Source organism: Scomber japonicus, chromosome 9 (genome assembly GCF_027409825.1).
Source record: "Scomber japonicus isolate fScoJap1 chromosome 9, fScoJap1.pri, whole genome shotgun sequence".
Lineage (NCBI taxonomy): Eukaryota > Metazoa > Chordata > Actinopteri > Scombriformes > Scombridae > Scomber > Scomber japonicus.
The window spans coordinates 9,777,695-9,804,636 of NC_070586.1; the positions used below are offsets into that span (position 1 = coordinate 9,777,695).

At 37.8% G+C, this 26,942-nt stretch overlaps 1 protein-coding gene across 1 annotated transcript in view; it reads right to left on the reverse strand.

Annotated features, from left to right (window-relative positions):
* Positions 1 to 15,652: 15,652 nt before the first annotated feature.
* The window catches only part of smarca2 (SWI/SNF related, matrix associated, actin dependent regulator of chromatin, subfamily a, member 2), a 55,939-nt gene continuing 44,649 nt past the window's right edge, over positions 15,653 to 26,942 (reverse strand). Inside the window, exons 32-34 of the mRNA XM_053324799.1 lie at positions 25,328 to 25,454; positions 24,448 to 24,581; positions 15,653 to 16,970 (exon numbers count right to left, since the gene is read on the reverse strand). Of these exons, the coding sequence (XP_053180774.1) occupies positions 16,935 to 16,970; positions 24,448 to 24,581; positions 25,328 to 25,454 (297 nt within the window). The 3' untranslated portion in view covers positions 15,653 to 16,934. The remainder of the gene's footprint in view (positions 16,971 to 24,447; positions 24,582 to 25,327; positions 25,455 to 26,942) is intronic.

Below are 26,942 nucleotides of genomic sequence, written 5' to 3' on the forward strand. Positions count from 1 at the left end.
ACATGAGTCTCATTAGCCCTCTCCTGCTCCTTAGGTCTTCCCCAAACAATCAGCTCCCAGCCTGCCTTTGTGTTCGGCCACCTGTTCCTTATTGTTACATTAGTGCAGTTTGGCTTTTCAGCCTGGTTTTCAGTTCAGTCTTGTTGGATCCTCTCTGCTGTATTTTTCTGTTCTGTATTGATAGTTTATTCAGTTCAGTTTTGTTCTGCCTGCACTCGAAATAAAGAGACATCTACTACTATATGACACCTACAAGTTTAAAATAGATATAATTATATGAATAAATATAATCAGCTACATAATAATTTGGCTGTTTTATATGTTTACTCAGACTCTCTTGGACTAATATTACATTTTTCTAACTCTTGAACTAAATGCCTAAAAAATAAATGGTTAAAACTGAATAAAATTTGGCTCATGGGGCCAATATATTATTGAAAAAAGAAAGCATAGAAACATAGAAAACATTACTGATGGGGAAAACTGCTGGATCACAACTCTCTGGATAGTCTGAGATAGTGAAAGTGAACTACTATCCCTCTCTCCTCTCTCAACAATCACTTTGAAGGCACCCTTGAGCAGACTTTAACCAGTATGCTTCATGTCTACTGGCTGTCAAAGAAATAAAGCTGGGTTTCAGACAGAGTGTGTAATTGCCGAGGGCCCCAATGTTCCCAGATTGATTGGTTTGTAGTAATTTGATTAACAGCAAATTTGAACTACATGAACTAAAATATCAAGAGCCTTAAGGTAGTACATGCATAATTACTTAATCTTGAAGATCTCAAACACACACCAGACATGAGGCAAGCCAATATTCAATTAGCAGAGTACTACTCAGTTATACTAAAACATAATGAAACTGTCATTTGCCACATGCTGTGTACACTGTACCCAATGGCTGCCTGAAGGTGACTCAATGCATAAACTGTGTAAACTGTGAGAGGAATACAGGAGTCAAAAGGGACGTATGGCTCATTTTAGCTTCGGGGCCACCCACTGGGTAAATCTGGATTATAAAGAGAAACGTGTGGTTTGTTGTATGTAGCTCCCAGCTGTGAATGTATATAACTCAGTGAGGGGTGGACGCATTATTATCCGTCATCTGCTGGATAAATAAAATGTTTATACTAAGCTTTACAGCACCAGAATAGCAAGCAAATAAAAATAAATTAATGGGCATGTTGCATGATGGCAAACCTGAGATGGAGTAACTGGAAGATTTTTTTTTCTTTCAAGTATCACGTGTTAAAGAAATGTGGTAGAGAGGAGCGCCTATATGATATGCATCTTAAAAGGATATGTGTGACAATAATTTTCTGTATTTGTCTTATTGTCAACAAGCACAAATGAACTGATCTACTTTCTAGTGTGTGTATGAATCCAAAGCATGATATCTTATTACACTGTGCTGCAGGGTTATCATTAGTTTTTATTTAGTTTTTCAGCTTGCATTTTTTAAATTTCAGTTTAGTTTTAGTTAACAAGTGATTAAGTAGTTTTAGCTTAGTTTCTTTATTTAGTTTTAGTCTTCGTTTTATTTTTTCAGGTATTAGGAGGAATGGAGTCTTGATGAGGTGCAGCTGTTTGACTGTTAGCTTTCGTTAGCCGTCTACTTCTTCTCTGTGAGAGCTTCGAAGGTGGACTTTCATATTAGTGGGATTTTTCCCTTTTTAGCTGTATCCCACAAATGTTCCTGTCACTCTTCCATATTGGGCTGTGACATTTTCAGTCTGGAACAACTTCTTTCTAGAAAATCATAAATTGCACGTCAAGCATTTTCTTCTTATGCGTTATGCGGCAACCGGCATCCCCTCTGCTGCCACCTACTGGAAGCAGCCCATTATCTCATTAAGTCAAAATAGTCTAAAAACGAGGCTACTAAAACACCTCAATGAGCCAAACTGTTGCACTGGGTGACATGTTTCTTTACCACAAAGAGTTTTAAGCATGTTAGTTTGACTAAAAAGGACTCCTTATAACAGCAATCATGTTTTCAGACAGAGAGTATTAAGTAATATAAAAAGGCTAGGTGTTATAAGCTAATGCTTCAGTCCAAACCCTTTCAGTTAGAAACTACCTTTTTTTTTTTTTGTTTTTTTTTGTATTTATATGTGTATTTGAGTTTCATACATTTAAAAATTGCCATAATAAACTAAACTGAGCTAAGTTTAAGTAAAATGCCACTCATCGTACATAAAGCTCTGGTAACGAAAGCCAGTACAACAATGTGACTTGTTTAAGTATTTTAATAGTTTTCGGGCTACAGCACAGGAATAAGATATATATCAGACTAATATATGTAAAGTGTTCAGTTCATTGTTGGTTTAGCTTAACTCATGAGATTTACTGACAATTAGTCAACAAAATCACAAACTAAATCTTTTTTTAGATCAACAATTCTATAATAAACAAACAATATTGTGCCTATGAGAATAATGCTAAAAATGAATGTTTATTAATGTGTTCCCCTTGTGGCTGCTTTGAATTTATTCAGATCTAAATAAGAAATCAGCAAATTTTTCAGCCAAAATCATCATGGTTAACTATGCGTGTCTATCAATCCCTAATTATGTTAAAATAAACATTGTTTTCTGGCTCATTATTTCAGGGCAGAGGTGTAAACTGTAGCCAGAGGGAAACGCTCGCTGGAGGATTTATTCATAAGCTCTTATAATGTGACAGTTTAACGATATTTTGAAATATGTTCGCCTATTGATGCAAATGACCTTTTTTTTTATATCACACAACTGGCTGAGCTCCAAAGAGAAGCTCATCTGGCGGAAAAATCACCTACGGCTTTCACCATTTCTATTCACATAATCAGTTCCACTTGTGAAATCTTCCACATCTCCACATTGGACCGTGTCTAATGAATGTAAGTTTAATGTTGTGACTAATTTATCAGACATTAATGTTTTACCATCAATTTTCACGCCTTGGGGGAAATTATTGATTAGGTTGTTTTTTCTCTGAATGCATCGGTTACATGTAAGTTGAAATATTGTCTCTCTTTGGGCAGCAGTGGAGAGAATGAGTTTGATATTCCCTCTGCATTTATTTTTTATTCTATGAAAACACACAGAGATACATTTTTAATGAAATTTGATGAACAAAAAATCCTAAGTTTTACCTCAGGACGTCTCCTGTCTTTGATTTTTTTTCACAGAAGTCGTGAAGAAGAATCCATAAATCAATACTGTAGTCTAGAAACAAAGTTGACTGGTGCTGGATACTTTATATTTTACACATTACACTTTGAAAACCATTAAAATGATCCAGTTATTTAGACATTTTTATACCACCTTATTTTAATACTACTTGTGATAATTGGTTGTCTTTTTCACTTCACAATGAACTTGTCCAGACATGTATTAAGTCATGTAAAAAGACTCTGCTTGGAATAATAATGTGTGTCTGATCAGTTTTTCCACAGGGTTAGGGTTAGGGTTAAAAATTCAATTACCACATTAAAATCTTTCATATGACATCTGTATTTTCTACCTCATTAAAACTTTCAGAAGTTTTAAAAATGCAAATATTATTCATTTCAAGTTTTAAGTTCATTTAATCTTCATTGTTCAAAGTTTTACTGCTGGACACAAGAGATCTTCTATGTCACTGTACAGTTTTTTCTCAGTGTATTTGCACTGGAAGCTTCAAGTTTCCAGTTTAAGTGTAAGTTAAATATTGGATCACAATTGGCTCCAAACTAGTTATGATGCAACAAATTAGGCACACAGGCCGAACCCTTAACATTGACTTTCAGTAGGCACAGAGAAACTTTCTACTTTCAGCAGATGTTTTAATGTGAAAACAACTGCTGTCAAACTCTGAACATACATCATTCTGCAATCTGACCCATTTTGACAGCTGTAGAAACACCCCAAATGTCTTTTACTCTGAAATTTGATGACTTTTCCTAAAGTGGCCTAAAGTGCACAAGTTATGAGGATTTCTTTCTATGATGTAGAAGTGCAGACTGACGGCTATAATGATTATACAATAAACCCCACAGAGCTATTGCTATGTTATATTTTCATTTTCTTAGGCATAATAGGACATGACATTGTGTGAAAGTAGCTGTTTTTTACACTCTCTCTGCACTCTGAAACAGTAATCAAGGTTTAATCACGCATACATTGATCAGTCAGATCAGCTACTGACAATCTATAAATAGATCTGTGGTTCAACATTTTGAGGGGTTTCTTAGGCTGGGGCACATTTGACCCACAATAAACTGTGAGGGTGTAGAATAAACATTATGTAAGAGTTAATTTTTATTCTCCTTTTATTGAAAAAATCCAGAATCTATGTATATGCACATATTATTCATTTCCAGCACTGGACCAAGATGTTTCCTACTTTCTCATCACAGTTGTGTAAGTTGCATACTGGACCAAGATTGACTCCAAACTAGTTAGGGTTAGGGTTAGGGTTAGTAATGGTGTAAAGTTTCTCTGAGCTCATCAGGGTTGACCTACGAGGCAGATTTGTGACATCACAACAAGTTTGGAGCCAATCGTGGTCCAATATTGAACTTGCAAAACTGTGATGTGGAAACTTGAAGCCTCCAGTGCACAAACCCTGACAATAGTGAAGTAGTATATATATTGTGTGTGTGCAGCAGTTTGTTTGTTGTTTGTTTGTTTTTTTATATTCAGGATTTTGCAATGAAGAGGAAGTCAATATGAATTTATGTTTCATAGATGTGTTTTTTGGGGTGTTTTTGCCTTTATTGGACAGCAGGAGCAAGTCATGCAACAGAAGAGACATTGCAGTTACTTTTCTTTTTAAATTGCAGGATGAATTCAACAGTAATTTTCCACTGCTGCTCAAAGGGAAGCATGTAATAACTGCATTCAAAGAAAACAAAATAAACACATTTCTCAAGGTGGAAAATTGATGGTTAAAAAATGCATTTCATGTCCCACCTAGAGCTCGGTTCTGCTTGAGGTTTCTTCCTGTTAAAGGGGATTTTTTTTCTCCTTTCCGCTGTTGCTAAGTGCTTGCTCTTGGGGGGAATGTTGGGTCTGTTTAAATTAAATTAAAGAGGTTGGTTTCGCCCCTGCTCTTTGTGAAAAGTGCCTTGAGATAACTTTTGTGATTTGGTGCTGTATAAATAAAATTGAATTGACTGTCTAATTAGTAACAGCCTCAACTTACATTCATCAAACACTGAGGAGGGAGAAGGGAGGAGATGTAATTTTAAGGATTTTTAATGAGGTTTTTTTTGGAGGACAAACCATATCAGGTATACATGTTATTCAAAAAACACGGCCCACTGAAGGGATCTTCACTAAGCGTAAAGAAACCCCTCAACCCCCCGAAGCAGATGAATGTGAAATTAGTCATCTAGTGTCAAACACTTTTGTAGTGAATCTCAAACAACTGGGAGAAACACATTTGTGAGTAGAGGGGACTTTAAAAGTTTGATGAAAATGAATCACAGTCTTCAAATAAACCTGCATGAAGGTAGTATAGGTAGTAGTGGTGGTGGTAGTGGTGGTAGTAGTACTGGTGGTGGTGGTAGTATAGGTAGTATTAGTAGTGGTGGCAGTAGCAGTGGTGGTGGTAGTGGTGGTGGTAGTACTGGTGGTGGTGGTGGTAGTATAGGTAGTAGTGGTGGTGGTAGTAGTACTGGTGGTGGTGGTGGTGGTAGTATAGGTAGTAGTAGTAGTGGTGGTGGTAGTGGTGGTAGTATAAGTAGTAGTGGTACTAGTGGTATAGGTAGTAGTAGTGGTGGTAGTACTGGTGGTGGCAGTGGTAGTAGTATAGGTAGTAGCAGTGGTAGTGGTAGTATAGGTAGTATTGGTGGTGGTGGTAGTGGTGGTAGTATAAGTAGTAGTGGTAGTAGTGGTACTAGTGGTATAGGTAGTAGTAGTGGTGGTAGTACTGGTGGTGGCCGTGGTGGTAGTATAGGTAGTAGCAGTGGTAGTGGTGGTGGTGGTAGTATAGGTAGTAGTAGTAGTGTGGTAGTATTGGTGGTGGTGGTTGTGGTGGTAGTGGTACTAGTGGTATAGGTAATAGTAGTGGTACTAGTGGTAGTATAGGTAGTAGTGGTGGTAGTAGTGGTAGAGATCCTCTGGTAGGGGTTTTCAAATGTTCCTGTTCACTATGTGTATACACAATGTCCATGTATGCAAGCTAATAAGCTTTCTTTTATATAAAAACAAGCACTGAAACTGTCAATTAGTCAATCTACAGTAAATTATTTATCCGTGATTAACAATTCATTCATTCATTGAAGATAAAAAGGCAAACATTTGATTATTATTATTATCTTTTATCTGTTTGCTATCATTGTAAATCGAATCAATGAAAATAATCGCCCTAATGTAAACTTGAAGCAGGTACATTTCTCTCCTCCTGCCTGTGATGCAGCCTTCCAGCTCACCAGGACTCAGCACGGCATAGAAAAATGAGCCTTTTCCTCGATCATGCGTTAAACTGGTAGTGAACCCCGGAATCCGAAGGGAGACAAAGCCTTTTTCCCGCTCTTCCTTTTAAGTTGTGCAAGAGTTAGTATTGATAGGGCCCGTTTCCCGCCTTCAATGAGGACGGTTTACAAAACCACATAAACTGGACTCTCTAATAATAGAGAGCACCTGGTCCTTTCAGATCACCATTCATGAGTCATTAGGAAGGAAAATTCCCTGAATCAGTTTGGGATTGGAGGGACCTGTATTTGGCGCTTGGAGAATGTGATGATGGTGGAGCCCTTGACAAAGGCTACAGAGGAATAGCAGAAATTGTACTGGCACCTGACTTTTTCCAGCTGACATCTCTGGCACTCAGACAAGGATTAACATCCAATTTGCCCTTCTCTTCCTGGGCTCAAGTCTATCCCAACAGCTCGGCACTTCAAAGAGCCAGATAAAAAGGGGGGCGATGGATGGTCATTCTTCAGTGGGAATTGGCTTAGTGAAGCTCTGTTTAAAATGGCAGGAATACAAAAAGGAAAGCTGTTTTGATGTGCTGCGGATTGCGAGGGTCCGGCCAGCTGTACAGTGTAGTGTGACGGCCCTTCTTCTGCCCTCAAGTGTCAGAGCTGCATAATACAGGCATGATGCCATGAAATACAGTAGAGCAGACACACACCACTGCAAGAGTTAAGACTGGTATGTGTGCAACACTGAGCCAGGTTAAACAATAAGATGAACAGTTGAAAGTCCGACTGCATTCAAAGTTCTTTTTAATTGCCAAGATATAAATATGAAGGCAGTTTGCTCAGCTGTCATGGAATTGCAGATGTTTACATTTCTGTATTAATGGACTTTTTGTCTATTTTGGCTTTAAAAGTTATGTTTATTCCTGACTTTAGAAACAGCAGCTGAAGTCCATTTTAGTAGCTGTGAAGCTTTTTTGATCATATCATGTGATATTTTAAACTTTGCAACTACTAAATGGACGTGATGGTGAAACTGTTTTCTCCACTTCTGTTTCTAAGGTCGATATTTCAGGAGGAAAACTACAAACTAAAACTGTAGCTACCATCATAGATTATATTTTATTATGGAAAAATGCAAAATTAAAATATCAGTTTGTCCTTGAGTTAGGTTTCTTACTGATAAAGAAAAATAAGGTTCAAATTGTCAACAAATCTCATGCAGAGCCAAACCAACCATGAATGTATAGTGTGTGTATGAATCTAAAACTTCTTATCTTCATTCCTGTGGGACTACACTTGTATTATGCATCAAACGTATATTCATACTCGTCGTGTAAATCCCATGTATATTTCTCAAAGAACTTCAGTACAAAGTCAAGATGTTATGATATGTAGGACAATGAGCTCCTGAAGCTGTAAACAGAGCTGTATTCCTGCAGAGTGACTCCTGCCTTACAAAGAACTACTCTACAGAGACTCAAAATATGTGTTATGAGTCTTTGAAAGCGTTTCTAAACAAACTAATGTGACTAAAACTCTTCATAATAATAAAAAGAATCCCCCCTCAGTGCAACAGAGTGGCTCACTGACTTGTTTTTAATATTTTTTTAGACAACAACAGATGACAACAGAACAAGTAAACAGTTCATTATTGGACAAGAAAGCATGATGATTACTAACCATTATCTGCCACTATAAACCCCAGCAGATGGAGACTAATGACTAATTTGTGCTCCAATTTTTTAACCTGAAAGCACAAATTGTTTTTTTCCTTTGCTTGTTTTGACAGGCAGAGCTGATTTTGTAGGAGAGGGAAAATGTTTTTTTTAATGTCACTTTGAGCTTTGAGAATCTGCTCTGGGCAAATGATCAATTGATGAACGAAATAGCTACTAATAATACACTGTTATCTTCTTTTTTACTTTGGGAACACTTGAATCAGATTAGTCAGTGTCAGTGACAACAAATCACTGAATATAATACTGAAGGAAATAATAGTCCTGTGGTACATACTTCTCTTGCTATGAGAACATATAAAAGATGAGATTTTGGGTGCAACTCAGACTAAATTGGATGCACTCCAATTAGCTTGAAGGGCAGATAGAGATGTTGAAGATACAACTATCTTAATATAGGCCTGGATCACAATTTAACTGTATCTAACCTTGCATTTAGGAAGATGGATTCACCAGCATCCACAACACTGACCCCGGGTTAACCTTCCTGTTGTCCTCCCGGGTCAAATTGACCCTGTCTGTTTTTACTGTTCCTTCTTTCCTTTCCTCCCTCCCTTCCTCCTTCCCTTCCTTCTTCCTCCCTTCCTTCCTTCTTCCCTCCTTTCCTTCCTTCTTCCTCCCTTCCTTCTTCCTTCCTTCTCCCTCCCTCCCTTCCTTCTTTCCTTTCTTCGTTTGTTCCTTCCTTCCTTCCTCCCTCCCTCCCATCCTTCTTTCCTTCCTTCTTCCTCCCTTCCTTCCTTCCTTGACTCTAGGACAACAGAAGGGCAGACATATCCTGAAGTTCACAGGTGATGCTATCATTGTGTCCCTGCTCAGTAATTATTATAATAATGGACTTTTAGGAAGCAGCCTCTCTCTATTCTTCCTGCAGTAATTTATGACCAGGCTGCTGAAGTTAACAGCACAAGTATCTGGGGACAGTAGTTAAGTTAACCTTTTGAACTGAATACTGATGGTGTTTGTGCAGAGCATCGGTGCGTGTACTTTATCGGAAGTTCAGAAGTTTTAATGTTGACACGACTTTCATGAAAATGCATTGAGTCTGTACTATCCCCCGTTTATTTGCTGGTTTTGGGGTTTCTTATCTTTAAAGAAAAACAAACAGGACGAGGTTAGAAGGAATAGTTAGATGCAGGCACAAATCTAACCGACCTTTCCTAAGTGTACAAAGTCAGATAGAAGGAACAGTCAATGTGTGCTGACTAGAGCCCTGTATCATTTAATTACGAAATTACGATACCAGTACCAATCCAAGTACCCTTAAAGTGATACTGATGCCAATTGAGTACTTCATTCGATACCCATCATGTGAATAGAAGCATTGAATTGCGTGAAATGCCGCCACTCCTCCACATCTAAATGATTTAATGTTTAAATCATTTAAATACCTCTTGAATGTCTTCAATTATTAATATTTATTAACCTTCCTGTCGTCCTCCCGGGTCAAATTGACCCCGTCTGTTTTGGCTGTTCCTTCTTTCCTTCCTTCCTTCCTTCCTTTCTTCCGTCCATCCTTCCTCCATCCTTCATTCCTCTTTTCCTTTCTCTCTTTCTCCCTCCCACCCTCCTTCCTTCCTTCCTTCCTTCCTTCCTCTTTTCCTTTCTCCCTTTCTCCCTCCTTCCTTTGACCCGGGAGGACGACACAAAGGTTAATCAAAGAACGCTTGCATTGATTGGCTGTGAGCTAGTCCACACAAATAGTCACATTTTCTAGCTCTGGGTGCAAAAAGGATGGATTGTAGGTCATGTTGACGGAAGACGTTTCGATACTACTTGGTATAGATTTATTTCAGTCAATATCTTAAAGGTATTGAGTACCGATACCGAGCCCTAGTGCTGACCTTAGTCACGCCTCGTTCAGTGGGTTCAGGTTGCTCCCATCTTGTTCCTGCCAGTTCAAATAGATTTAGGAAGTCATTTGTCTGTACATGTGTTCAGGGTAATCAGCAAGACTCTTGAGTTTTGTCAGTCAGCTGAAGGAGCACATTCATATTTTAATATTTTTAATTAAAATTTAAAATCCATCAGTAAAAAAAAAATCTGATTTCATGTGACATTTAAAAAAAAAAGTGTATTGAACCCAGTGTGGTGTGAGAATACATGCATCTCTAATGACCACAGACCATTAAAAAATGAGGTCAAATAGCAGCAGCAGCAGCAATAGCGGTACTGTAGTAGCTGTAATATGTATTGAGGTCAAGAAATCATAAAACAAGTTATTTCTTTCATGCAGAGCAGATCAGATCACAGCTCACCTCACACAACTTCTCCACTCAGGTGATCAATTGCCTGAAGCGGAGCAACAACATGGACAGTCCCCGATGAAATGATTTTCTGTTTCCATGATTCTCTCTCTCTCACTCTCCACCTCTCCATCAGGTTTTGTTTACCGGGCCGATCTCGCAGCAGAGCTAGTATATAGTACGAGGGCCAATAAACACACAGACTGTAGGGAACACACACTGAATTGCCTCAGGTCAAGAGAGAGAGGAAAAGAGAGGAAAAAAAGAGTCTAAAAACATGTTCTGTAGTCATGTTAGCAGATCTGTTAGGTTTTCACTCACATAAAACACCAGAAAGAAAAGTTAGACAAAGGAATGATGGAGAGATGTCTTTGCTGCTCTCTGATATTTAAGATATCTCCCAAAAAAAATTTAATTTGAGGGTGATGCCAGTGTGCTAGGATTCATCCTCCACACACAGATGTTGCCAGATGTACAACAGTAATATTTTTCATATAGTTTTGACCTTTTTATTTAATGTACATTTGATCAATAAATCTAAAAATGTTTAAATGTACAAGTCATAGTTTTTTCTATGTGTAAAATTATATGGAGCTGATTTGAAAAAAGGTTGATTATCCAGGTTTATGTCAACAATATATTACAGCTACTGTCAAACTCTGTTTTTAACTGCATTTCATATTTAACCCTCACATACTGTTCATATCCCGACTCATAATTCTCATAATTAGTCTCTACACCAATTCACATTAATAAATTCCCCATCAGTCATTAATAAATGTTTAATTAATCTTATGGGAAAAAAGATTATGGATTCACAATCACTATTTTATGGTCCAGGAGAACATTTTATAGAATATGATGAATTCAATATGATACAGGTCAATTTTGGACATTTGCATGTATAAAATGTGTATCAGCTGCACACACACGCACACGCACACGCACACACACACACACACACACACACACACACACACACAAAAACCTTTTTTCGGAAAACCATTTTGGTAAAGTATGGTTCACATCAAATGGACTGTACTTATATAGCCCATTCACTCACATTCATACACTGATGGCAGGAGCTACCACGCAGGGTGACAAACTGCTCATCAGGGGGAATTTCACCATTCATTCACATTCATACAAGCAATTTGGGGTTAAGTGTCAAGGACACATCAACATGTGGACTGGAGGAGCCAGGAATCAAACCGCCAATCTTCCAATTGGAGGACAACCGCTCTACCTCCTGAGCCACAGCCGCCCATTAGAAGAAGACTTGCTCAAAGAAATATTTATAGGGTGTTTTTACAGCTCTCAAATGTAAAAATGGGTAGAATTTGCCACTGAACAGTATGTAAGGGTTAAACCACACTAATTATTGTGACAATTCTGCAGCCTAAGTGTAACTTAAAAGTGTAGTTCATCATTTAGCATTACACTCCTATAACATTGGCATACTCATGATAAATAAACAGTTAAAAAGAAATGAAGACATCCTCCATAAATAAAAGACAACATAATTGCACCATAGACTCCAGAACGACCCATCAGTGTTTTCCAAAGCTGTTAAAAATCACTGCCATAAAATAATGATGTTTTATGGTGTGACAACGCTGTGGTTAACATCTGGTTAGCTTTATAGACAGAGAAACCACTTGGTGAGGGAAAGATCATGGTTTGGGTTAAAATGATAACTTGATACATGGTGTGGGTTAAAGTTATTACTTCCTTACTCCTTCCTTTATTCTGTCAATGTATTATTGCTTTGTCAGTTTGTTCCTAATGACTCATATCCCTTTCTGTTTCTGTTTTTTTAATTAGTGCTTTTATAAAATGTATAAAAAGTGGTCATGTAGTCAAAATCACCCAATTCTGTCTGTGCTATGTTTGCCAATGGTCCTAATTTAAAGTATCACTATAGTATCACTACTATAAGAGGTAGGAGCAATCATTAGTAGGAGCGATCAACGTGAGGAACATCCTCAAAGCCACATAAACATTAGGGATGACTAACTGCAAACCAAACATCAATATGGTTTTCAGCATGTTTGAGGGTGACTTGTCTGTTTCAGCCAACATGGAGATGAGGATCGGAACTGCAGACACTTAAAACACGCTGTTCCGCCTACGGGACGGACCGGAAGTTGGGAGGTAGCCACAAGTCCTTCTGAATGTTTTAAACACCAACCCTTAAACATATATATTCATGCCGTACATTGTTAGAAAGCATAGGTTGCCCTGATTCATTCAAGACCACTCACGAATTATATTGGTTGCTCACAGCCTTAATAGTATTAGCGATTAGCTCGGCTAGCCACTCAGCTAAAGTAAAAACAGCTATAATCTCTACATACCTTCAAAGTCTTCCCTTTATCCACAACAATCATCTTATGACTCAGGACTTTCTGTACAGCTCGCCAAGTATCCATTCTTGTGAAATATGAAATCCGTTTCCATAACATCGAAATACTTTCCTCAATATGTCCATGTATTTAGTCCAACACGTAACGTAATAACACAAATAACAAACCATATACGGTCCCTTTTACGTCTTTTCCTGACCTACACGTACAAGCAACAACAACAACGACAGTAATAAGCTGCCGGAACTATGTAGCCGTCAGTTGTTTCCACTCTCGTTAGTGGTCTCCCCGTGTTAGCCGAAGCTAACAATACACCGGCATTCTCCAGTTCAACTTCAAACCTGGGGCTACATCGCCTGACCAAATAACACATTAAAAAGTACATGTAGCGACATTAAACACTACCATTTTCACTTACTTTCTAGTTCGTTTTCCAATTCGTAGTCCTGTTGTTGTTGTTTCTTCTTCTTCCGGTGTTTCGGCAAAAACAGTCCCCGGTAATCCACTTCCGTTGTGTTTTTTTTTTATTTGCATCGTTTTTTTATTATTATATGCTGCGGTGTTTTGTTTTTTTTTGTTTGCTGCGGTGTTTCTTTTATTTGCAGCGGCGTTTGTTTTTATTTGCAGCGTTTTTTGTTTTGTTTGCTGCGTGTGTCTTTTTATTTGCAGCGTTTCTTTTATATGCAGCAGCGTTTCTTTTTATTTGCAGCAGCGTTTCTTTTTGTTTGCAGCGTTACTTTTATTTGCAGCTATGGCGGGTCTCGGCCACCGTAGGGGGTCTATCTAAATACCACCTCAGCCGGTTTAGTATAGGCGCTAACGGGACCACCAGTGTATCTGGTAAATGACCCCACCAATAATGCCTGGGTTGTTATCAAACTTCTACAGTAGTCCAAATAGGGTCTTTACTCATACGTAGATGCATTGGAAAGTTTGTAAGTACACCAGGAGTTAATTCAAATAAACACTTACCTGATGGCGTTTACTCTGCGGCTAATGCTAAAGCTGTAAACATCGTCGAAATATCTCTCTCTCTAAAGATCTCGCGAGACCACACGGCATTTCAGTGAGACATTCGGCTGATGGCTCTAACTCCAGTATTTTCCGACCAAATGAAAATAAAGGCTGAGGTGGTGTTTAGATAGACCTCATGGTGCATATGACGCTAGGCCGAAATTACTCCGAACCATCGCTTTAACACAAAAGGCAAATTAACGCTAACTTTCCTAAAATAACCTTCTTTTTTGTTCCCAGTCTGCATTAATTAAATGAAATACATTTCTTACACTAGTTTATTCTTGGCGACCCCAGTCGGTAGTCTTCTGTATAGTATTATGTGTAATATTATAAACAAGCTTACATTAGTAGAACAGAATCACACACAGCTGTACAGCTCTGAAGAAGGTGTGTATCTATATTTATCTTAGTGAGTAGTACAGTTTGTGTCATAAACCTGTATTTTATGCGTTAAAGCCCCCAGAGTGTAAATGCACGTTGCAGGCGGTTGATGTTTATCTACTACTTTACTTTCTGTGCAGCTCTTCTTCACGTGTGAGGCCTCTGAGGACTCTCCACTATAAACAGCATTTACTTTAAGTGCTGTCAGTCGTGCGTGCGCCTCGTAAAAAAAAAAAAAAAAAAAAAAAAGGGTGGTAGAAACGATTCCCCATAGAAAAAAAGCAGAAGACACCATGTTTGTGCTGAAAGTCTGTGAGATTTTATTTGCCCCGGGCTATGAGATACAACCACAAAGACACTGTGCAAAGAAAGCAAAAGATTAAGTCACACTTAAGAATGAGTCTGCAAGCACGTATTACACAAAACAAAAATGGACATATCTGCATGTGAACAGTACATTACAGTACATATATTGCAAAAAAGAGTTCATGCTACATAAACATATAGAAACCAATACAATGAGGGCTCAAATGTAACACAGGAACAAAAAACACCTCAAATCCAAAAAGCATCAATCAAAACACTGTCAAAAATATATTGTTATATTGAATGTCATTCAAATCTGTTTTTTTTTATTCTTTCATACCCATAATACTGTTTTTTTGGTTTTTTTTTCTCCTTTTTTTTAAATGCAATATTAATAATTGACATTGTCTCTTTAATAATCAGCAAAAATCCAGCTGAGACTCGGTTCTTTACAATCTGTTGAAACAAGACTGCGTGGTGCAAAATGTTGTCAAGATGCTTAAAAAAAGCTACATTTATTGCTACGATAAAACGCTGGTTTTTACTCAACAAGACGACAAGGTGGTTTTTTTTTTTTTTGCTCTGAAGGCCGTTTTCTCAATCAACCTCAACACTCTCCTTTTTTTTTTTTTTTTTTTTTGTTTGTTCTGAGAGAGAAATAAAAGTATTACAAACAAAGTCAACATTTCTGCTGATACACAACAACTTGAAAGCATTAAGAAGAAAAGATGAAATACATGAAATACTTTTGACTTGGCTAAAATATGTGCCGCCTCTATTAATGCAAGGTTACATCTTTCTTAATAAAAGCAATTACAAAGCGTTCAGCATTAACATCCACCTCTAAATCATTCTCTAAGTCATCGAGCAAACGACTCAGATTTTTGTTGTTGGCTTTTTAAAAAAAACTTGTTGAAACTCGTTAAACCCCCTGCGTCCGCCCCCCCTGACATTGATTGTCCAATCAGAGCTGAGCAACCGTAACTAGGCACAGCTGGCCCGTCAAGCTTTTGTTAAAAAAATACAATAAATGATATTAACGGTGCGTTTATCTGCTAACTAGCGTACCGATCACTGCTGTAACCCAGCATCATGTCTAAGGTTAAAGAGTGCTTCATTAGTTAAGTGCATTTTTTAAAAAGACATCTTTACGACTGGTTAGTCCTCTTTTCTTTCATTACATTAAAAGTAAAAACGTAATGTGTCAAATCACAAAAAGTTAAAAAAACTTAATATCCAAACAGGTTTGTATTAATTTTATAATGAACATGCTTAACTTACATGTTTCTTTTTCATTTAACCCTCACATACTGTTCATATTCTGACTCCTAATTCATCTGTACACCAATTCACACTCATAAATTCCCCATCAGTCATTAATAAATATTTACGTTTTATAGAATATGATGAATTCAACATGTTTTAATGCTCATTTTAGATTTCTTTTAAATAAACACCCATCAAAATTTATACATTTACAAATATGAAAATGTGTATCGGCTGCACCAAAATATAAAAAATGATGCATTTTTGTATACTGTGGGTCACATTAGGAAAAGTCTGGCTATAAGAAATGTGTATATGGTGTTTTTGACCCTGAACAGTATGTAAGAGTCAATTTAATACTAATTAACCGTTTACTGCATTGAACGAGCATTACATGGTGAGGATGTTCACTTTAGCCTCAGTGTTTTAGCACAATATCAGAATATGTAACCATCAAGTTCATATATAGGACCATTAAAAAAAAAAAAGTCATAAAAAGTCAAATTTCAGTTGACAAAAAATCACCCAGACGTTAGAACCTCCGTCTGAATTCAAGGACAAAAAAAAATTACTTTTAAAACTACGTTATGTGCGGTGTAGGAACAGAAAGCTTGACAGGCGTAGCAACAGTAACTAAGAAGGGGCGGGGTGGGTTTGGCCACATGACGATTTCAACATTTGGCACTGCACGACGTAAATCTGAGCTGGGCTCTAAAAGTAAAAACTGCATTGATTGCCATTTTTAATTACCAGTGGCGACCCAAATTGAACTTGGACGTTCTTGGCAATAATATATATTTATTATTTTATTTATTTTTTCTCCAAAATTTGGATATTGCATTTACTAAAAGTGCAAGCAAGGGATTTAAAATAAAGTACGTTTTCTCCGCATATTGAAATTTAAATCTTTTTTTTTTTTTAAATCACAAAAAGTTAAAAAATATACTACAAAAATTGTCTTAAAAACAGGAATATATGCAGATCGGTATTGCAGTAGCTGATTATTACTAATACATTTCCAAGCTGGTGGGAGAAGGGGGGGGGGGGGGGGGAGGGGGGACAAATTGCACGTGACAAAACAATCAAAGACGATGAATAAAGTGAAATCTTTAAAAAATAGAGAATATGAACCTGAACAACAGTAATGGAAGATACCGTCCTTTCGTTTATAAGTGCTATAAACAATCTCCTCGTGTCCTCGCATCCATCTCCTTACACACTCACTCACTCACTCATCGTCGCTCTTGCTCTTGTCTGACAGATCCTGCAGAGAGAGAGAGAGAGAGAGAGAGAGAGAGAGAGAGAGAGATTTAAAGGTTGGCAAAGAGGATGAACACCTTGTGATGACGGTTCATTATCTGTCTAGAGCATCAACAAGAGGCAGCGGAGGTCAATGTGAGCTGAATATAAGAAAGAAAAAGTGATGCTCTCTCTTTCTTTACATCCTCTCTCATGGGAGAATGTGGGCAACTGTCGAGGGAGAAGAAAGACTTTAAGAAACCTTGAGAGAATTAAAAAAGGTGGGAGGGGAAGTTAAATGTTTTAATCTGTGGTTAAGTAGAAAGTAGAGAGAGAGAGAAGAGAGGTTAAAAATAAAATAAAAATAAATAGCAGTACATTACCATGATGACTGATAGCTGACAGCTGAGGAAGTGCCTCCTCACTTCATTTATATTCACAGACTAAGTGGCTGTTTACATTAACCTCAAATACTCTAATAAAATACTGATGCACCACGACTGCTTCAGTTCAGCCTCCAGCTTCTCACTTTAAAGGCTTTACAGGAAGGGAGATTTACATTTATTTATTATTATCATTATTATTATTATTGTTATGAAGGAGGTCAAATGCTCAGTTCAAGGAGAAAAGGACACAGACTGTGCATTTCAAAATAAGACGTTTGGACTTCTGTAACCTCAAATACTCTAATAAAATACTGATGCACCATGACTGCTTAAGTTCAGCCTCCAGCTTCTCAGCTTTGCAGGAAGTGAGATTTACATGTATTTATTATCATTATCATTATCATCATTTGTATTCTTATTGTTATGAAGGAGGTCAAATGCTCAGTTCAAGGAGAAAAGCACACAGACTGTGCATTTCAAAATAAGACGTTTGGACTTCTGTAATGTTATGAAGTCACAAGTCTCACCTACTGCCCCTCCTGAAAGAAACACAATGCACCTAATTGATATGCACTTGTTTAATTGCAGCTCAGTGTGAGAGTCTCTGCAGCAATAATAATACATTTTTATTTATAACATGCTTTTACAAGTGCTCAAAGACGCTTACAGAGCACACAAAAAATATAGAACAAAGTGAAAAAAGACATAAAATGAAAAGAGGATAAAAGAACAGTTTACAGGTTAAAAGCCAGTTTAAAAAGGTGTGTTTTTAAGAGTGATTTGAAGGTATGGGGGTCTGTACAGTCTCTGATGAGTTTGGGGAGTGAATTCCAGAGGGTGGGGGCGGCAGTGGAGAAGGTTCTGTCCCCCCAAATAATTTAAAAGAATAATAAAGTCTTGACTTTATCGAGTTGTTGCTGAGTTACTCCATCAGACGACCTGAGCAGCCAGCAGGGGCCAGGCTTGCAGCAATCTGACCAGAAGACACCAATCACACACTGCAGGAAGCTTCACTCTGTTCAGTGAATTAGCTTTTTAACGTTTGCTGAGTTTGAACCTTATTATATTTGCACTTTACATGATTAATGTTTTATTTATGTCTTAAGTTGTTTTTAATTGTCTTAAATGTTCTTATGGCTCAGGGAGTGCTGTCTAAATGTCTTTATATTGTTGTCTGATCCTCAATATAATGACAATACAGCTACTAAACTAAAACAACAAGTGGATTTAATTGATATAATCTGTCAACAATAAATATGAGCTCCTAAATCAGGCACCGTCACCTCACAATATTTTACTTCATTACACCAGACACTAATAATTCTGCTAATATCCAACATCATTCTTTAATGTGGTTGTGGAAAATTAAAATACAAGTAAAGTATGTCTGGTGAAGTTGATCAATGCATTTAATTAGATTAAGATTAAATTAGGATCAATACCCATGAGCCTCGACCACTGTTGCTATGGAGAAGAAGAGAGTGGTAACACAGTTGTGAAATATTAAAATATAGTATATAAAGTATGACTAACTGGTTAATTGTATCCCTTTATTTAATGAGATTAACCAAAACTGTATAAAATAGTTAATACCCATGGGCCTCTGCCACTGTTGCTATGGAGCCAATTAGGCGTAAATCAGAGCTGTTCTGAAGTCAAAACAGTTTGTAGTCTCTCACTTTTACAATTGTTCTTGTTAACTCCTTGATTACATCCTGTCTGGACTACTATTCTCTTCTCTTTGGTCTTCATCGTAAATCTAGTAAACTGATTTGAAGATTCTGCTCACCTCACTTTCAACATCCTTCACAATCTGGCACCATTGTATCTTTCTGAGCTTGTTCATATCTACACGCCCCCCGCAGTCTCCGATCCTCCTCTGTGCTCCATCTGCCAACTTAACCAGCATGGGGTCAAGAGCCTTCAGCCGATCTGCCCCCCCGCCCCCCGCCTTTAGAGCTCCCTCCTACCAGACATCCGCACTTCTGACTCTATCTCCACCTTTAAATCCCACCTGAAAACACACTTGTTCCTATTGTACTATTGTACTAACTCCTACTTCAGTGTCTGCTGGTTTTATGATGTTGTTTTATTCATGTGTGTCTTGTAAGGTGTCCTTGAGTGCTTTAAAAGACGCCTATAATAATATTACAGCACTGTAGAATAATATCTCAGCTGAGAAATGTTTTTCACTTCCTTTTCTTGGAAATGACCTCGACCCAGCAGGTACCGGTTTATATCTTTTACCTTTTCTACCTCCATCCGACAGCAGACTATAATTATGTCTCAACTGATGTTAGCACTATCTCACCAGCTGACCTTTCCACACCTACACATACTTCAAAATAAAACACTAATGAAGACTCCTCTCAAAATCCTTTCAGGACGTGCCAATCAATAGGACCTTAAATGTGAAGAGTTCAGTCTTTGATGGAAGACACTCAGCGGTCATGGGAGGCAAATGATATCTCATGACAGAAAAGGCAGGCTGTTATTACTTCAGGAATCAAAGACTGCTTTTTGCAAAGCGCTGTGGCTTAAATATCAAAAGGCTGATAGAAACTGGGATGAAGTGATGATGGAAACTGTGTGGTAGAGAATATTTAACTAGTATATAAACAGTGTGAGCAGCGACTGCATTTCATATTTAACGTACTTTGTCTACTATGTGTGTGATTGTCTTTCTATCATAGTCTGAAGCTTAAAGGTCCTCACAAGTATAGAGGACATCCCTGTGTGTTTGTGTGTGTATAAATATACCTTTAAATATTGTGTAAAGTAGCTGAATTTAGTAAAAATATAAGAAACAGATCTTAAAATTGTTTACAATTCATTTCTAAAGCTCTAATCATCCCAGACAGGATTTAGGTATTTACTCTAAAAATGTGTGTTAGTGTATAAAAATAGAGAGTACACCTTATATACCGTGTAAAGCAGTTCAATTTAAGGAGAATATATGACACAGATTCCTCTAATCACGTCAGACGGGATTTAGTTATTCACTCCAAGAATCCAACATGGGCCTATCGGCATGATTGTCTATTACTTTATTTAATTTGATGCAGATCTGGATCACAAGCAGATTAAACAAGACTACATCACTGTGTCTAGGAGGCAGAGCTTTAGTCATGAGTCTGTGTCTACATACGATGCATTCAGGCACAGTATTGAGTGTAGGTTTAATCATGTTTTGGCAACGCTCAGAGCCCAAGACACAATCACTGTGGATGGATACACATGGAAAATAGACTTAAGAGGGCCTGACTTACTAAAGGTTTGCATGTATAAAAAAATGCACAAAAAAAGAAAGAGAAAAAGCTGATGTACTAATGTGCACTGAGGCTTGTGTCTTTCAAATGTGCAAGATAACACACACTGTGTATTTAGTAGACATAATGAATATGCAAAATACAGGGAGGAGAAAATGCAAATATGTTTTTAGCAAACCTGAAGGTAATTTAGCTGATGGTAACTGTGTCTATAAATAATATGTTTGAAGGACAGGTATTAACTGGCTGTCAGTGGCTGTCATCGTGGCCCAGTGACAGAATACACACAGGATGGATTTTCTTCCAACATTTGTGGTTCACAAATACTCTCCCATATGTTGTTTTTTCTGGTAATATTTTTTTGTTATAACTAAAAACTTCTTCCACTAAAACTTTTAATTCCATGTGTTTAAATTTCATTTCTCCTTGTTCAAACTCAAAGACTCACTTAAGACACAAAACCCTCATTTAAACACTGCTGCCTGCACCTGTTGCACCTGTTTTCATTGTGCAGTTATTCTTAGTAGATCACCTGCAAAACACAAGCTGACTAAACATGCAATCTTTTGGACTGCACATGCAATTTAGTACCCTTTATTTGGGATCGAATGACGCTTTTCCACTACACAGTTCCAGCACGACTCGACTCGGCACGGTTCCAGGAACTACCTTTTCCATTACAAAGAAGTACCTACTCAACGTGGGCGGGGTCGTCATAGCAACGGCTCCGTGATACTGCTGTGACTTTGTTTTCTACGCGACACAAACACATAAACAACGGAGGACATGGAGGCGATGGTGTACTTGCTGCTGTATGTGGCTTTCTGTCACACACAAAGTAAGAAAAGAGAAACTAATGGTATTTAAAAATGGCTGGTTTGATTCTTGTGTGGGACGGCTCATGACTCTTCCAGAGGCAACTCTTCTGACCAATCAGCGGCCGGCAGTCTATTGACATCACATTTAGTATCGGCTCGGCCGCTTGGAACCTCAGCAGAGCAGGTACTAAAAAAGTACCAGGTACCAGGTACTATCCCTAGTGGAAACACAAAAAAAACGAGTCGAGTCGAGTCGTGCTGGAACTGTGTAGTGGAAAAGCGCCATTAGTAAATCTGGCCGTAAGTGTTGTGTTTGTAGCTCAAGTGAAACACAGGCTGATATGTGGTATATATAGAAGTGTATCTGCTCTGTTGGACAAGAGTGAGAAGAGCAACCAAAATACTCGACTGAAACTATTTTTGTGTGGATGTTTTATTACTCTACTACAGCTATGCTAGTTGCTTTGTGAGGCTGCACTTGAACAAGATGCTCTCATTAGTATACTGACATGAGATTTCTAACAGCATAAGTGAGAGAAAAAGTCAGAGGATCACCAAAGTCATTAGGATGTATCCTCAATTACAGGATGTGAAGAGCTATTTCAAATGTAAATGATGATGGTGCCACCCTAAACCAGGGTTAGGAGAGAGCAGCCATAATAAGTGTAAATGAGCGTAAGTGCTTTGTCAATGCACTGCGTCTCAAGGTCATGATAATAAGCATCCACTGTAATTGACTAAAATAGCACTGAGAGAGAGAACGTGTGTTTTTATTAGATGAAGATAACTTTGAACCTCTTTTACTCATATGACAGACAGGATGAACAGAAGCAGGTTAAAACTGAGGAAATGAAGTCTCTATTAGATGCTAATTATAGGAAAATAGGTCTGTAAAATGTGGTTGTCATAGTTTTAATTTCCCCATTACTTCATGATGTTGGAGGATAAACACAACAGAGGATGGGTGATACAGTAAAACACAGTGGTGCCAGAGAGATGTGGCTTCATGATAGAATATTTATTTATTTAATGGCTAACAACCTAAAAACTCACTTAATTTGAATGCACTATAGCATCTCTGGAGGGATCATTATCACTTTTCATCCCATTTTCTCCTGTCGACATCTAGTTTAGACAAACAACAACCATGCTGTATTTTATAGAGGACATAGTTAAGGTAGGTCATGCAAAGTTTAGCTCTAAATTGAGACTCACTTAATTACACTCAGTCCACCTGCTGAAGGAGCATCTTCACTCAGATTGTGTCTCATTAGGCCACTTAGAGAGCTTTCCTGCACATTTTTACCTATTTTATTTAACACAGATGTTATTAAAGCATGAAAAGTTACTGCAGACTGAAAAGATAAGCCAATTATAATCTGTAATATCACACTTTAGTATTGGACAGTGTTTGAAAGATTGAGGGCGGAACTAAAGTTTGTTGTTTCCTTACTTCGTTCCTGTCCAGTTTATGTGTTACACAATATGAAGCTGGCTAATTTTATTTTTCCTGATGTGCATCATTGAATGATAAATAAGTTATATTAAGTGATGTTTTCCTGATTGTTTGTTAAATCGCAACCTGTTTATTGATTTATACAATTTGACTGTATTTATAGAAGTTAAACGGCAGTTATGTCACTCGTTAGAGCTCGTTAGCATTATGCTAGCGCCTTTCCCTTACATTTTTCGGTAATAGGCTAATATATCGCCATGAGAGGCATTGTAATGTTTATTGAAGTCAGTTTATGTCTTTATTGAATGTTTATGATTTACAAGATAGCTTTCAGTTAAATTGTTTACCACGGTTGCCACGGTGATTAATGTCGTTATATTGTTTCCAGACCACAGCATCGTATCCACATCCTCCACATCATCAGCTATACCATCCGCTGATGAAGAATTGTAATTAAATGTTGACTAAATGCAGACCTCCAGTCTTTGACTCTTTAATGGAAGTCTGCTGTTTCAACCTGTGTTAAATTATAAAGAGCTGCTACAGACAGTATTTCTTGGTGCTGGGATGTTTAATCAGTTACTCCACTGAAAAACAAACAAACACTGTCAACAAATGTAATAATTTATTCATAATTAAAGTTATTCATGAAGCAAAAATACCAAATAATCTCTACTTCCAGCTTTTTAAATGTGAAAGTTTGCTTATTAATATCGAGTTTTAGACTGTTGGTTGAACAAAACAAAACCAACAAACTTCATAACATTATCTTAGACTCTAAAAAAACATGAAATGCTTTTGTTTTATAGACAAAAGCAATTAATTGATAAGTGTATTTGACTAATCCCCCCCAAAAATGTGACATATTACTCATTCATTTGAGTCATTTGAGTCATTTGAGTCATCCTTTGCTGCAGCCTGTAACTGTACTGTCGTTGGGGCTTGTGTGTGACATTCGTTGCAGTACATATGGTACTCTTCAGAGCATGCGGTTGCCTCTCGGAGAAAGGAATGGATATTGGCAGGAAACACACAGATCTGAATACACATGCTTCATCCCTACTTACCGCTTAACCACTATGACCTCTTTTTTTCTCCTTAAGTATGACCCAGAGTACTGCTGTTTTTCTGTTTACTTCCTTTGAATTATTTAACCGTGATTGACTTCAGACTCCTGGTACGTCAGGTGTGAAAGAGGAAAGCTGAAGATAACCAGCGGGACTCTGGATCGTGACAATGGGGGGAATTGAGAAGCGCAGAGTCAAACAGCACTGAGCATGTTTTATCTCTCTGTGAGCCTGACTTAACTGTGTCAGCCAACATTATTAAAACAATTCGATAGTTGTAATTCATGTCAGGATGATGAATATATTTCTCCCATTCATCAAATCAGACTTATAAACCCACGAAGATTAAAAACCTGCTTTGAGTTTAAAGCAGTGAATTTTGCTCAGCGGTGCATATTTTTGACTTTCCCTAAGCAAACAGATCACTGTGGGATTTTAGTTTTTTGTGATGGAAGATGTGCTAATGACACATTAAAATGCCACGGAGGAGGAGTGGAATGACCTACATTATCGTCCAGGTCCTCGTCGCTGTCGTCATCGCTGACCACCGGCTTGGCCTTCCCTCGGCTTTGCCTCTTCTTGCCTTTGTCATGGCTGCGCGCCTCCTTACTCAGCTTGATCTTAACCCGCACTGACTTGGCTGAAATGAGCACAAGAGGAAAAGAAGGAGTTGTTTTTTAGTTTTTTTTAAAGGTCCCACCGAACCGAACAAAGACTTTTATATAAATGGTGTGTCTGAAAAACATAGATTACCCTCTGGTCTCAGTTTCCACCCACGTTTAGGCTGAGTGATTATACTTGGAATCATCAGCTTATGCTTAAATTACATCAGCATTAAAACTTGTGGTCATTTTCTGTTTTTTCATATAAAGGAAAATGACTAGATGACAGAAAACAGAAAACCAATAAACTGGCCATGTTTTAGTGCTCTCGCTCAAAAACGGAAATTTGTGTTGAAACTTTATAACCCTGCTGTACTTTTTTTGTGTGAGTAATGCATAAAAACAAGATCGTGTTAACTTTCAAGATTTCTTTCTTCGCGATTCATTTCAGAAATAAAATAAAACTTTGTTTCTCACAACTGCATGTAACAGTGGTTTTTACAGTTTTTCTGGATTATTCAACCTTTTCTGTATCAGAAGTCAAAAATGTTCTTTCTGCCCTGTTTTTTTTTTCATTCCTGTCTTTTACACTTCCTGTTTTCGTTTGTGCTTCTCAGTTTGAAGGCAGCAGAAATCCATGACTCCCAGTGGGAACAACGGTGAAGTAAATCTCAAACCAGAACAGGATTCAGCGAGTGTAGAATTTAAATGAGAAATGCCTGTGTGTGTGTGTGTGTGTGTGTGTGTGTGTGTGTGTGTGTGTGTGTGTGTGTGTGCGCCTTACACTCAGCGTCTGATTCATCCTCGTCATCGTCATCATCATCGCTGTCATCCTCGCTCTCGTCGTCCTTGGCAATCTTCTGCCTGGCGCTCTTGAACACAGACTGGAGGACGATTGAGTCCTCGTATATCTGCAGAGTTGAAAAAAAAAAAAAAAAAAAGGTGTGAATGACGTGAGATAGTGGGAACATGCGAGAGAGGAGCTTGTTAGACAGAAGACGGATGTGAGATTAATAAGAGAGGAGATACGAAGTTTTAATGGATAGAGAAATGGAGTAAAACTAGCAGCTCAGAGGCAATTATTATTAGATAGTTTCTTCTCATCTACAGGAAGCAGACTCAAACCTTAAGAATGAAATCTGTGCTGTGTGTCCTATTGCATACTTCTGTACTTACACTTCATACTTTGGGTACATATGCGCATTTACATTGAGAAGTTGAGACTATACTGTTGTCAGATATAAGCCATTAGTAGATTTATTGGGTTCATTTAGCAACATTAATGCTAGTGCTGGGCGGTATGACCAAAAATCTATATCACGGTATTTTTCAAAATAAAAGCGGTTTCAAGGTATATGATGGGTTTTTTTTTTTATGCATAATCATCTGTTCACCTTCTACTAGTTGAGAGAGGAACTACTACTGTACTGCAGTAGATTGACTTAGTATGGACTATTTTACGGTCATGATGAGTGAATATTAGTAATATCAGAGCTGCCAACATTCCCGTTTTTCCCATATTTTAGACTCATCTCCCGCGGCTCTCCCGTTTTGTCTTTTCTCTCAGGAATCTCCCGTAATTTACAGCCCCAACTTTGTTTGTTAATGATAATAAGAAGAGCACAATAACAAAGGTTTTATTTTGAAAGCTCAGACAGGAAGTCACCGCAGCTCCGTTAGTTTGACAGAAGCTGAAACATACAGCGAAATGTTTTAACTGTAAATAAAAGTGCAGAGTTTCCAGCCTGCGTCAGACGATGCTGAGTTTACTGACTAATTATTAAAAACCAGGATGTGATGCGTGAACTATCGTCATGGTAACTCGCTCGGCAGGCAAACATCTTCAGCTGTTTGTTAAGCATCAAGAAACGCAACACTGTAAAGGGTCCCACCTGAAACGCAGCGTTGTGTGATGAAATACACCGGTATGGCGCTACATTAAAAATTCATATCATAACGAAAATATACACCAGTACTCAGTGTGAACCGGTATACCGCCCAGCACTTGACAATGCAAATGCAAAAGCTTACTAACTAGGTAATCCTCATTTTCAGTATGTGCACTACTGCCATGTTTGACTTGAGACAACATTACACAAGTACACACTGCACTAACAGAGGTATCAGAAGTGATTTGAGACACATTACTGGACTCTTTGGGAGTTTTAGGACACAATTTGTGGGACGGTCTAAATCATTAGAGGCTGACACTGTTAATAAACATAAGAGCTGAACTGAACCTGAAGAACTTTTATATCTCACATCCTAGTCTTTTATTTTGTAACTATTTTGACAAAGACAAAAAAGGAAAAAAAGCAAAGAACCAAGCCAAGCTGGAAAATGACGGTGACAGTGATGTCTTGTTTTATCAGACAACAATGACAGTAAAAATATATTAA